Raw genomic sequence first — 14,167 nt, forward strand, 5'->3', positions numbered from 1 at the left:
CCAACATAAAGTCATTTGTTGGTAGCTTTGACATTAGGGAAGCATCTCCTTAGGAGATTGGAGGAAATGAGATACTGGAAAAGGTGTAGAAAAATGGTAGCCCAGGAACTTCACAGGCAGGAGGCCAGTGAAGTTTCCCAAGAAAGTAAGGCCCTAAAAGGTGTCTTATAGGAGCAACTGAGTTTCCCTCCCAAAATCTGAATTGTAGGACAATTCTCAATCGACATTCTCGGTAAAGATGTAGGTCCTTTCCCCATTGTCATGGAAGGGGAGTGAATCAAGATTTACTTCAAATGACCTCACAGCCAGTATGCCAATGAGAAAATGTCATCTTTAAACACACAGACACACACACACACACACACACACACACACACACACACACACACACACACACACACACACACACACACACACACACACACACACACACACACACACACACACACACACACACACACACACACCAGACCAGCTGTAAAGATGCCTTCTGGTAATGGATCCAAACCAAAACCTAAGCAGAGTTTCCAAAGTCTATCCCCAAGAAAAAAAGAAAAATATTCAGGTCTATGAACCAAAAAACACTGATGCTTCACTTGTCATAATTCAGTTCTTCTGGACAGACACTTGGCACTACTATCAACCTAATTTCATTATAAAAGCCTTGATTAATTCACCCACCAATGAAAGTCCAGAGGACGATGGCCAGAACGGAGAGGAAATAGGAGCTGTTGAGTTCAAAGAAAAGACTTAAAAGGGTGGGTAGGCGGCAGATCATTGTCTTCCAATATTTAAGGGCTCTCAGTGGAAGAAGGGGCCAACTGCTTGTTCCCAGATGCAACTAGAGCAGAGACAAATTTGTGTTCCAACAAAGGAAAGACCTTCCTTATAACTAAAGCTTCTCCACAATAGAAGGAACTGCATTAGAAGGTAGTGAGCTCCTATCCCTGGAGGTGTACAAGCAAAGACTGACCAACTTCCAGGGATGCTATGGAGGATTCTGCTTCTGTGTTGGCCGCGAGCCTGCATCTGATGGTGCCTGAAGTCCCTTCTCAACTCTGAGATCCTCCATGCTCTGGCCTTGGATCCTGTCCAACCCTGTCATCCATGTACCTTTCCTGGGCCCTTGGTCCCACTGCCCCATGCCTCACTGGTGGTGATGAGGGTCAGGAGAGATGCCAGGGTATCCTGTTCATGCAGACATGAATGGGAATGAATGGCTTAGTTGTGAGCCACGTCCTCAATCAGAAGCATGATTCCAGGGATTCTGGGTCATGGTGTATGGGCAGTTTCTCAACTTCCTGATGATGTCCACTGTGCAGAACTCTGTACCTAGGAAGGATGGAAAGAAAGCTTGAGAATTTGACAGGCATCCTTCAGATGCACCGAAGACAGCACTCCCACCACTCTTGACTTCCTTTCTGCTGTACACTTCCGAGAGCATGGCGAGGTGGGGCCAGGCAGGGGCTGGTACTTCATCAAGAGGGAAGCCCAAATAACAGCATCTGAACTGTTTATTTTAAAGGTGAGGAACTGAAGTCCTGGAGGAAAGGGGTACATGGAGGGTGAGAGGCAGAGCTGGGATTGGTACCCAGATTTATTTCCCCATAACAAAGCCTGGGGCTCTCATGTTACTCATCAAAATGGACCCTATGTACCACTTCAAGCAGTACCTAAATATGCTAAGTTCCCAAGGGATGGCTCTGGGTTCAGCAATAGCCAAGTTCTGACTGAGGTTAATAAGCCACTCAGAGCCTGAAAGACAATGTAGCTCTATTTGTTAGTTGGATTCCTTTTGGTGACATCTGGGATAGTAAACCGATTAGATGAATCCAACAGCAAGTTGACTCTAAGCATCAGAGTGACATTTACTACTTGACAAGGGTTTATTATTTTTCTGCAGTATCACACGGTTACACTCAATATGTTAACTGCATTTAAATCAACCTCAACTGCAAGTGGGTCCTGTCATCAGTAACCCAGTTTCCAGCACCTGGCAGTTATTCTTATGACATTATACAGTTTAGGAGCGCTATTACCTCTCATTCCCAAGGCCAGTGTAAAGCCCATTCAGTAAAACAAATAAAAGAACACATACCACTTACTTGGCATCATATGTTGACAACCAACTTGGGGGTGGTTTCTCAAGAATTATATTGATGCTTTCCTTTGAATTATAATAATTTATTGCTCACTCATGTTGGCTGGTTGGTATATACAAGGTACCAGGTACTAAACTCTCTCCACGCATTACCTTATGTAATCTGCACGACAGCCCCATGAGATGGTTATTATGTTTATTTTTCATTTAAGCAAAATGACACATAGCTTCAGTGACTTGCCCAAAGGAGTACAGGTAATATGTGAAGATACAGCCAATCAAACCTGGTCTATCTGATACCAACACCCACATGCTTAACTGGTTCTCACACAAGGCATGGAGTAGCTATAAATTTAAAACAGTGAGTCTTAATCGGAACAATCTGGAGGCACTTTTGGTTGTCACGGCAGGGGCAATGCTACTGGCAGATATCTAGTGGGTAGAGACTGAGGATGCTGCTAAACATTGTTCAATACACAGCACAGACTCCCACAACAAAGTATTATCTGGCCACAGATGTCCATAGTGCCCTGATCTAGAATAAAAAGTCCTCCTAGCTGGATAGAAGCAGGTGTTAGCTGAGGAACACAAAGTGAAGGGCATGAGTCTGCTCTCACAGAACTGTCACTGCGGTGCTGCTAAGATAGAGGTAAGCAGACGGAATATGACCTGAAGAACCACAAGCACCTGCTAGGTGAGTGTTGAGGAGAAGAATGAAGTGGGAAGGGTTATAGAAAGGGTTGGATCACACAGTCTTCATGAGGGCAGCCAGGGCAGGTCCCAGTGAGATATGTGAGTAGAGGCTTTAGGGAGGTCAGCATTCCAGCTATTGAGTCATAATCTTTCAGCCTCAGCACCACCCTTCTAAGCTTGGCTTTGTGCTTCTACAAACCAAATGTTGGCTTGTCGGCTAGCTCCTATCAGGCTCCTCCAACTGGCAGAGCCTGGAACCCTGGAAGGAGGAGAAGGACCTTGCTGCTCCTGTGAGCCTGCTACCTATTCCTGCTTCTCGTGAGCATCACCCCCGCCATGCTTCGTCCACCCAGCAGCGCCGATGCCTGGCAGTTGCCTTGCAGTAGCAGCGGAAAGTCTTGTTTACAGTCTTTCCAACTCTTGCATAACCAGCTTCACGGCAGCCCCTCAGAGATAGTGCCTCCTCCTCAGAGGTCAAGTTTCTGCTCTGTGGGATCCCTCTAAGTCTCTACATTTTTTTGGTTATTCCCTTTGTTCCCTCAGCCCTAGAGGGAGCAGTTGCTTCCTCCAGTTGCTACCTCCATATACACTATTAAAATATTGTTTAAATAGCTGGTGTGGTTTCTGTCTTCTGTCTGGATCCTGTGAGATATAATGAAGAATGGAGGCATGTGCATATCTGGGAGAAGAACATTCTAGGTGGAGGGAACAGCAACTGCAAAGGGCTTCAGGCTAGATCCTGTCTGGAACGTCTGAAGAAAAGCAAGGATGCTGGGCGCCAAGGCAGAAGGAGTGAGGGGCGGAATGGAAGGAGTTGAGAGCTGAGGTCAGTAAGGTAGCCGGGGCCAGAGGGTTGGCGTGGAGGAGCCACGGCTGGCAGGTCCCGATAAGGCTTTGACTTTTCCCACATGTGAAAGGTTTGAGCAGCGCCCTGACATGATCTGAAATGACTTCTTAGCAGGCTCTCTCTGGTTGCTCTACTGAGAGTAGATGGAATGGAGGTGGGGTGAGCACAGGGAGACCAGTTAGGAGGTTACAGCAATAATCCAGGTGACAGAGTAGTTTGCTGTTATACTTCATACCAGAAGGTTTAGCCTTTACAACTGTTCTCAGACGCTGTCACATGTGTCAGTGTCTCCCTTGCCTTGGCTCACCAACTGGAGGCTGTGTTATGCAGCATAGTGATGAAAACTATGACTTGAGTCAGACAGACCTCATTCCCAAACCAGGCTCTACCACTTAACCAGCTCTGTGATATTTAGCAAGTTATTCAATCTCTCTATGCCTCATTTTCCTCCAGTGTAACTGAGAGTGATGATACCGACCTCACAGTACTGGTGTGTGGACCAAATTGCATCATGTATGAAAAACACTAGCACAGGGTCTGGCACAAAGTAGAATCTCAAAATATTGAAACTGAAATTATTCTGTTTACTTCTTTTCCTCAATACCTCATTTAGTTATGAGTATATAATAATGACAAGAATTATATATGCACAGCAGTTTACTGTTTAAAAATATTTTCCTCCTTTTTTTCCTTTATAGGTAAAACCTAAAAGAACTCAAGATGTAGAAGGTTCCCATATCTTGTCTTTCTCCCTTATCAGAATCACAAGAGCTCTTTTGGCAAGCATGTGTACCAAAACAGCACTAACTGATTTTCCCACCCATGACTTTATTTATAAGTAGCTCTTCAGGCCAGGCAAGGTAGGCAATAAGACCAATATTATACAGAGGAGAAAACTGAGACTCAGCTCAGTTAAGTGAGTACTGAGCATCATGGTAAGTGAGTGGCAAAGCCTGGCCAGGACCACAGTCAGATGCTTGCCTGTTGCTCTTGCCCCTGAATGGCATTGCTTAATGACTTAAATACAGGTCTTCAAACAAGGGCTCAGAACCAAACACCCCTGTGAAATGGGGCTGTACTGCAGTATCTGAAAATCATACACAGCTCATTTTATGAAGGAATTAGGATATACGCCAGGCATGATTTTTGGTAATTACATACATGACTTCATTTGTATCATTTACTTTTCACAACCCTAAGTGGTAGCAACTATACTGGGACCTACCTTACAGATGAGAAAACTGAGGCTCAGAGAAATCAAGCAGCAATTTATGTAAGGTCACAGTGTCCACGATGCCCACACTCTTAACCTCAAAACACACTCCTGAACCTTTGCCCTGTTCATGGCCAATAAGCCACGTTCACTGGCAATCAATCAAGTCCACATGAAGAGGGTGTCCTGGTTGAGGTACCTTTTGGCATTTCTGATCATATAAGAAGATATACTGCATGGAATCACGCACACGTCTACAGAAGCCTTGAACACGTCTTTCCTGAGTATCTATTTCTCATGTGCTAGTAAGTGAATTGTTCAGAATAACAAGTGGAGACTCCCCTTCTCCAGAGTTCAGTGGAAAGGCAGCAGCTCTCGTTCCATGTGAGGCTGAGCAGACAGGCATGTGTTCTGTTACAACCTTTGGTTGGTCCTCTCACCGTGGTGGGTGATGCACCCAGAAAGGAGGAGCTAGTCTGAGATTTCCTTGGCAGGACTCTAGCAGAGGGCAGTGTGTCTCACATGGAGTCTGGCCTGCAGAGGTTTTCCCAAATCTCATGAGATATATTTTTAATTTGGTATTTTCACTTTGATAGTAAATAAACAATCTGAGCAGATTTGGGATGATCTAGAAGCCACCTTATGAACTCATACTGCCTTGGGAATTCAGAGCTTGAATTGCACTCAGGTCCACATGATGTTGTGGTGACAACGAATGACGGTGCAGTGTTTCTCTAATAAGGGTACATGAAAGTACATGATACTGCAGAACAGCATTCAAATCCTGACTCTACCATTTACTAGTTGTGTGACCTAATCAAGTAGATTAGTTCTACCTACCTCACAGCTTTGTTGGGACGATAAAATGAACAGCTATAAAGAGCTTAGCAAAGGTCTGGACATGTAGTGGGTGCAGAAATCTTCACTGGTAAGGAAACCAAGGTGCAAAAAATGTGAATTTCCCAGGGTCAGAGAAGGAGTTATGTATGGAATGGTTAAGAGTATAGGCTCTTGAGTCAGAATGCCCGGGTTAAATCCTACCTCTGGCACCGACTAGCTCTGTGAATTATTCAAAATGTTCTGGGTTGTTGTGGGCATTCAGTGAAATAACGCACATAAAATGCTTATTAGAACAGTGACAGCCAGCTAGTAAGCACTCCATAAATGTTTATGAGAACTGTTCCTATTTGATGACAGAGGTAAGACTTGAACACAATGCTTGATAGCTGATTCAGTGCAGAAATCCATTCTTTAATAATTGATCAAGTGTTTATTCACTTAGTCATTGATCACAGGGCTGAAAGAAACCTTGAAGATGGCTTTACAGACAAAGAAACAGCCCCAAAGAGAGACAGTCATCTGTTCTGAGTGGCAAAAGTCTCTCAGCTCTGTTTGGTGTAATATCTTACTTGCAATCTTGCAGCTGTGCTGGGGAAAGCAGACCCCGGATATGTGGGTGTACCTGGGCAGTTCCAAGTCCAGATGAAAAAACCCAACTGCTGTTTCCCAAGCAACAGCAAGGCAGGAGGCAGCTCCCTTCAAGCTGGGTTGCTTTCCCTCTTTACATTAATTTACTCAAGCATGACTGAAGCCACATTAGGTTTGGTAATTACCTGAGGCTACAATTCATTCACTGAGCAATTAGCATCACACTTAGAGCAGCCTGGATGTAATTAGTCGCATAATAATAGCCCCCTCTGCCTGCGCAGCCTAGTATTATAAGGAAATGATTAGACTTTATTACACATCATCCCGGCCCTACCCCGCATGGCATTGCTCATATGGAGGCGACTGCAAGATGTTTTAATTATTAAAACGCAAGGTGCATGAGTTTAAAGAGATTCAACCCTAAGACAGTTTCACGAAAGCCGGAGCCCCATTACCTGGAAACAAAGATCTCATCTTGGGTGTTTTTTGATGTTCAGGGAGAAGTGAGACTTTCAAATCTTAGGCATTTATTCATTCAGCCACTTATTTGTTTAAAAATATATTTTGAGTGCCTACCACTGTGTCACGCCCTGGAGGTAACAGAGCGGTGAGGAAAATCTACAGTCCCTGTCTTCGAGGAGCTCACAGTGTAGTACGGGAGACCCACAGTGAGATGGAAAATCGCAGGCCTGAGAAGTGTTAGGGATGAGAGGTATTTGGCGGTGCTGTGAGAACATGTCATAGGGGATGTGGCCGAGGTTAGTGTGTCAGGGTAGCGTGACTGAGGAAGTGAGGGAGATGAGAACTGAAAGATGGGTAGGGGTTAAACGGGTAAAGAGGAGGAAGATGTTGGCAAAAGGGCCAGCAAGAGTAAAAGACCACGGTCCTGAGGGTAGGTGTGCCTTGCGAGAGTAGAACACGGCGAGCATCACTTTAAGAGGAGAGTGAAGACTCAGAGACTCACCCTGCTAAGGGCTGTTATGCTCATCGTAAGAGCAGCAGGAAGCTGGCTAAGGTAATGAGAATGGATTCATGAGGACTTCATGTTTTGGAAGAACATTCTAGCTGTGGTGTGTAGAATGGGCAGAGGTGAGGTTGGAGTGGGAGCCCAGAGGAAAATCAGGAGCCATCTTAGCTTCCTATTGCTTCTATAACAAATTACCACAAACTTATTAGCTTAAAAGAGTGCAAACTTATTATCTTACAGTTCTGGAGGTCGGAAGGTCAAAATTGGTCTCAATGGGCTAAAATCAAGGCGTTGGGCAGAGCTGCATTCTTTCTGGAAGTTCTAGGGGAGAATGCCATTCCTTGCCTTTTCCAGCTTCTAGAGGCTGCCCACATACCTTTGTTCGTGGTCTCATTGCTCTAACCTCTGCTTCCACCACCACATCTCCTTCTCTGACTCTGACCCTCCTGCTTCTTCATTACAAAGATGCTTGCGATTACAGTGGGCCCACCCAGATAACCCAGGATAATCTCCCCATCTCAATACTTGTAGCTTAATCACATCTACAAAGTACCTTTTGCCACCTAAGGTAATACATTCATAGATTTGGGGGATTAGGATGTGGATCTCTTTGGACATTATTTTGGCTGACACAGGTGATTTCCTTTTCTTTTTTTTAGATGGAATATGCTCATTTTAATTTAACATTGTTATTATGCTTAGAGTAATTTTTTTTTTGGCAGTGTGGACTGGCTCTATTTTTATTTTTAAAAATTTTTATTGTTAATTTACAATGTTGTGTTAATTTCAGGTGTACAATAAAGTGAATCAGTTACACATATACATCACAGGTGATTTTCAAGGTGTCTAGAGATGTTAGTGACTCAGAGATGTGGGATGGTAGCAGTGGAGGTGTTGAGAAACAGTCAGATTCAGGATATATCTTGAAAACAGAGCTGACAGGACCCACTGATGCATTGGACACGGGGGCAATGAGGGCTTTCAAGGTACAGCATGGGCTAGGCAAGGTGCAGAGGCAGGAAAGAGCTTGGAGTGATGTTTGAGGAATGGTGAATGTTCTAAGAGTGTATCCTACATGGTGAGGATGGGGGTGCTGGGAGATGAGGCTTAAAGGAGGTAGAGGCCCCATGACTGAGGGTCTTAAAAGCTAGGCTCAGAAGGTTGGGCTGAGTCTTAGGTAATGGAGAGTGAAATGAACACTGGCTGCACTGTGGGGAATAACTGGGACGATTGGGACACTGAGACCAGTGTGGAGCCTCGTTCCTCCAGAAGAGAAAAGACAGGTCTAAAGCACAAGTAGGAGCAGTGGGCAGGAGGAAAGAGAAGGACCTTCCAGACAGTGATGGGCAGGACATGCTCACTGATTCCACTGACCGTGAAGGGTGTCCAGTCTGAGTTTAGCCTGAAGACCTAAGTGGATGCTCATGTCATTCATTATGGAGCCCTCAACCCCCCTGAGACTTTTCTTCTCCAGGAGAAACACCTCCAGTCCTTCAGGATTCCTCATAGACCAGGGTTCCTATTCTCCCTCGGCTCCCTGGTTGTTCTGCTCTGGACTAGCTTATCTCTGTCATTAGAAAACAGATATTCTTGTTAACAGTTAAGGGATTCTGGCCTCAGGTCCTCTCTTTGATTATCAGTGGAGCCAGGATCAAAATCCACACCTATGATTCAGCTGTTTGTATTTACACAGACATTTATAGTGATTCCAAAACAGGGAATGCTTCCTTTAACTGTGTTCCTCTCTTGGCCTCCCCACCCCATGCCATCACGAGCTCACAATCTCTTACATGTGCTTCTTCACCATAGGACACAGCTGTGGCGGTGCTCCCCAGCCCTTGTCTTCCATAATCTAAGGACAAGTCCCCACCCCTGCAGGAGGCTCTACCTACTGGCCATAGCAGAGTCCAAAGTTACTCTGCTTCTACCTCCAGGAAATATGTGACTGGGGACTTGGAGATATTATCAGGGTCTTAGTGCTTGAACTGAGAATGGGAAGGGCTGCCTGGGGGAGCCAGGTTTGACCCATGTGTTCATAGAATCAGAGAAAGTTGATCCAGAAAGAGAAAAGAATGAAGTTGATGTACAGTGAAAACTAGACAAGAGATTATGGTCTCAGAGAGGTGGAAAGAGGAACACTAATCCCTAAAAGCACCCATATTCCTTATTTGTCACCATGAAAGCCAGTAAATTTCCTGCTCTGGGGATCCATGAGATACCTCTGTATCTTTCCAATAAATCTCCCTTTGTTTTTCTTCAGGAAGCATGAATGGGCTTAGAGCCTGTGGTAGGCACTGTGAGTTATTTACTTTAAAGCATGTGCCCAGGGCTTCCCTGGTGGCGCAGTGGTTGAGAGTCCGCCTGCTGATGCAGGGGACGTGAGTTCGTGCCCCGGTCCGGGAAGATCCCACATGCCGCGGAGTGGCTGGGCCCGTGAGCCATGGCCGCTGAGCCTGCGCGTCCGGAGCCTGTGCTCCGCAACGGGAGAGGCCACAACAGTGACAGGCCTGCGTACCGCAAAAAAAAAAAAAAAAAAGTATGTGCTCACACACTCTTCTGTCTTTCTAATACAGCCTGTCTCCTAGTACAGGCAAAAACACTGCTTGACAGCTAAGGGTTTGGCCTCTGATCTTCTGATCAATGACTTGAAGGTCTGCTAGGGGAATCTGATGGAAAATGTTTCCCTCCTGAATAAAAGACAAGTATGATAAGAGTCTGCCTTATCTTCTAGCATTTGGTTGTGGTTATGTGAGAAGGATACAATGTTTGGAGCTGTTGCAACTAGTTTGTGACCATGAGAGTATCATCCAGAACGAAAACTAATAGGCTGAAAAGAGCAGAGGAAAAGCATCTGGGTTCTTCACAGTGTTATTGAATTACTGAATTAACCAATACTAAAACTACCAAACTCTACCAAACCAAGCTTTCTATCTTGTAAATGGATAATCTTATTTTTTAAAGTTAATTTTACTTAGGCATTCTAGTGCTTATAGGCCAAAGTATTCTAAATGACATAACGCCCATGATCCCTGTCTTCCACATCTACTATGACTTCCCAAATTCTGCTACATCCAAATCCTACCCACCCTTTAAGACCCATTCCAGAAGACTTCTACACCATCCATGAGCATTTAGTGTTGACAGGAACACAAATTATCTGCTAATGTGAGGTGTCTGATTGGACATATGTCTGGCCTCCTGACACTCCTGGAAGGCAGAGCCCATATCTTATTATATGATAAGAAGAAACAATCTTTCAGCCCTGTACTTTTATTTATTTATTTATAAAAATAAATTTATTGGGCTTACCTGGTGGTGCAGTGGTTGAGAATCTGCCTGCCAATGCAGGGGACACAGGTTCGAGCCCTGGTCTGGGAAGATCCCACATGCCGCGGAGCAACTAGGCCCGTGAGCCACAATTACTGAGCCTGCGCGTCTGGAGCCTGTGTTCCACAAGAAGAGAGGCCACGATAGTGAGAGGCCCGCGCACCGCGATGAAGAGTGGCCCCCACTTGCCGCAACTAGAGAAAGCCCTCTCACAGAAACGAAGATCCAACACAGCCATAAATAACTAAATAAATTTAAAAATAAATAAATAAATTTATTTATTTATTCTTGGCTGTGTTGGGTCTTTGTTGTTGTGGGTATTTCTGGTTCTCAATCTTTCCATGAGAGGGAGACTGAGAAAGCTATCCTAGCACAAAACTTACATCATGGGTTGGGTCATTGCCATGGAAAACCCCTGGCAAAGAAGCTAGGAGTCTGTGGATACAAAAGGAATATTTTTCAACTGGTATAGGATGGGAAGGTGTTATAAACTGAATTTTTTTAATCTCTCCCCAAATTCATATGTTAAAGTCCTAAACCCAAATATGATGGTATTTGGAGATGGGGCCTTTGGGAGGTAATTAGGTTTAGATGAGGTCATAAGGGTGGGGCATCCATGATAGGATTAGTGCCCTTATAAGAAGAGGAAAAAAGAACTGAGTCCTCTTTCTCCACCCTCACTGCCATGCTCTCTCTGTCTCTGTCTCTCTGTCTCTCTGTCTGCCATGTGAGGATAGTGACAAGGCATCTGTCTGCCAGACAGGAAGAGGATTCTCACTGGGAACCAAATCTGCCTCCACCTTGATCTTGGATTCCCCAGCCTCCCAAACTGTGAGAAATAAATCTCTGATGTTTAATCTACTTGGTCTATGGTATTTTGTTATAGCAGACTGAGCAGACTAATACAGGAGATCTCAAGGAGTCAAAGAAAGAATATGGATGGAGAGAGCAGGAAACAACAGTACAGATTGTGGAGATAGGACTTTTTTGCCGTTAGTCATTAACTCAGGAAAACCTAAGGCATCAAGAGAAAATGAACTAGCAGAGGGGCACGTGCATGTACGTGTTTCTGTGAATCTTTTACTAGCAACACTGCATTTATCTAAAGGTCAGGTATCCAGTGACCTTAACTATCCAGAAACCTGCACTGAGGTGTTTTTTGTTTGTTTGCTTGTTTGTTCTTTTTAAAGTCTCTGAGTAATCAGAGTAGTTGTCCCAAAGGTGTGGACTTTCCTTGTAGTCTTCCTCGTTTTTCACTCGGAGAATATTTAAACTTAGTTTGCATACAACTCTAGAAAGCTTGGTTCTTCCACACACAGCAGAGGAGAGACTGGAAACTAGGATGGGAAGGGAAATACGTAATGCTAGTGGTAGATAAACTGATTGCAGGAAAAATGATAGCTGACATGTGCAAAGAAAAAAGAAACATAAGAAGGTCAACAAAATCAACATAGCAAAACCAACCAGGGCCATATAGGGCAGAGGAAAATATTTCAAACATCCCTCAAGGCCATTACTGTAGTGTAAAATAACTTAATAATGGAAATTCAAAATAATGACTTTGAACAAAGTTACTCAAAATCTGATTTGATACTAGGGGAATCCAAATAAAGTCTGTAGTTCACTTAATAGTATTGGATAAATGTTAATTTTCTAGCTTTTGATAAATGTTCCATAGCTATGTAAAACGTTAGCATTGGGGGAAGCTGTGTGAAAGGTACATAGGCACGCTATGTACTATCTCTGTATTATTTTTCTATAGATATAAAAGTGTTTCAAAGGAAAAGATTTCTTAAAAAATGGAAAAAAATCAGTTTAGTCACAATCATTTGTTTGAGAAAGTTGGAGTTCACCACTTATAGCCAAGGAGATGCAGGATGAATTGGGGTCTGGGATAACCCAGATGAGCCTCTGAGGACCACGATAACACTGGCTGAATTCAGTTCAGTCAAGTGCTCATCTCCCAGAGGGCTTGGGAAGGCTATGCTCCCAGAACAGGGAAGAAGCCCCAATCAAAATTTAAAATTAGGGAATAGAAAATAAAACAAAGCTCTCAAACCATGCAAATCTTTGGCCTTCAGATCAACAGCAATCAAGGTCCAGAAGGAACTCTCTTGGCATGGCAGGCCTCTGCCAACAACCATGATATTTCTAGGATATATGATGTGTCCACTGGACTCAACCTGGTCCAGTGAGGACAGAAGAATAAGCAGAAACCAAGGGCATTTTGTAGGAAGAAGTGAATGGACAGATGCAGGCAGACTCACAACACAGACAGTGACAGACTTACAGAGCACATTCAGAGCTAGACAGGAACTGGTCTATTGCAGAAAAGCAGGAGGAAGCTGGAGACAGAGGAACAGCCACTTTTAGTTGAAACAGAAAACAGCCACAGATGAGGAAGAGCCAAGCAGAAGTTGGGAAAGAAGAAAAGAAAGAAAACACAGAGGTTAGTGGATTGGTGATCTTAGCCCAAGCAAGCATTCTACTAGGCTCAACGTGCCTTTAGGGGAGGATAAGGAGGGGAGCATAACATGGTTATGCCACACTGTACCTCTGGAAAGAACTTTTATAGCCAGAATCTCATTTGAGTCACACAAACTCTTGGGAGGTTTACAGTGCAGGTTACTACCTTAATTTACCAAGTCATAAAACAGGCACAGAGAGGAAAGTTATTTGTCCAAGGGCACCCAATAGTTAGCATCTAAGGCAGAACAAAAGCCAAGTGTTCTGAATTACCTTTCATGGTATCATGGCCAAGATATGTACAGAAAGCCACCCTCTTTCCTTCCCCTTCCTCTTCCTCATCATTAGCCAGGCCCCATCCTTGCATGAATCATCCCATATAATATTCCCATATACAATATCCCCATATATAATATTCCACCAACCTTGTGAGGTAGGTACTATTAACCCTCATTTCCTAATGTGGAACCTGAGGCTTAGTAAATGCAGTGTGACCAAAATAATCTAGTTAGTAAGAGGGAAAACCGTGACTCGACCTCAAGGTCCTCTGACTCAGAAGCACACACCTTTAAACTGAGCATCGTGACCTCAGAGCCTCCCTTCTTAAAGGCTAGAGCAACTTATTCACCACCCCCATCCTCCCCACCCCCAGATTCTGGACCAGGCAAGCAACGAAGCTCTTCTCGAGCTCTGGGTCCCATTCCAAGAAGGAAAAGCCACGCATGGCTTCCTCATATTTCCCAGAGATATTGTATTAGGAAACCCCATCCAAATATCCTCTCCATACATTCAGGGCCCCAGGTTCTAAGAGGCTCTCCCTACTCTGCCCACTTCTTCTCTCATCAAAACATCAAATTCTACTTCAGATGAGGCAAGAGACCAGACAGAAAACCAGGAACCTGGAGTTAGAATTCTTAAGGGCAATCTGATTAAAATAATTCACCATAAAGATTAAAAAGCACAGACCATACCCTCTTTGCCCTTCTTCCCTCTTCTTTAGCTAACCTCCGATGATATGTCTGTGCTGAGGGATCTTTGAGAATGTAGTTGGGTTTGGCCACTTCCTCCTTACAGCCACCTCTGGCCATCTCAATGTTATTCCCTTTCCCTCTTTTAAACAAACAC

The 14,167-nt window shown here is 44.2% G+C and overlaps 1 protein-coding gene across 1 annotated transcript in view; it reads right to left on the minus strand.

Moving 5' to 3' along the window:
- Window positions 1-340: 340 nt before the first annotated feature.
- The window catches only part of HTR4 (5-hydroxytryptamine receptor 4), a 157,606-nt gene continuing 143,779 nt past the window's right edge, over window positions 341-14,167 (minus strand). Inside the window, exon 6 of the mRNA XM_067730124.1 lies at window positions 341-1,332. Within this exon, the coding sequence (XP_067586225.1) occupies window positions 1,245-1,332 (88 nt within the window). The 3' untranslated portion in view covers window positions 341-1,244. The remainder of the gene's footprint in view (window positions 1,333-14,167) is intronic.

The sequence above is a fragment of the Pseudorca crassidens genome, chromosome 3, assembly GCF_039906515.1.
Source record: "Pseudorca crassidens isolate mPseCra1 chromosome 3, mPseCra1.hap1, whole genome shotgun sequence".
Lineage (NCBI taxonomy): Eukaryota > Metazoa > Chordata > Mammalia > Artiodactyla > Delphinidae > Pseudorca > Pseudorca crassidens.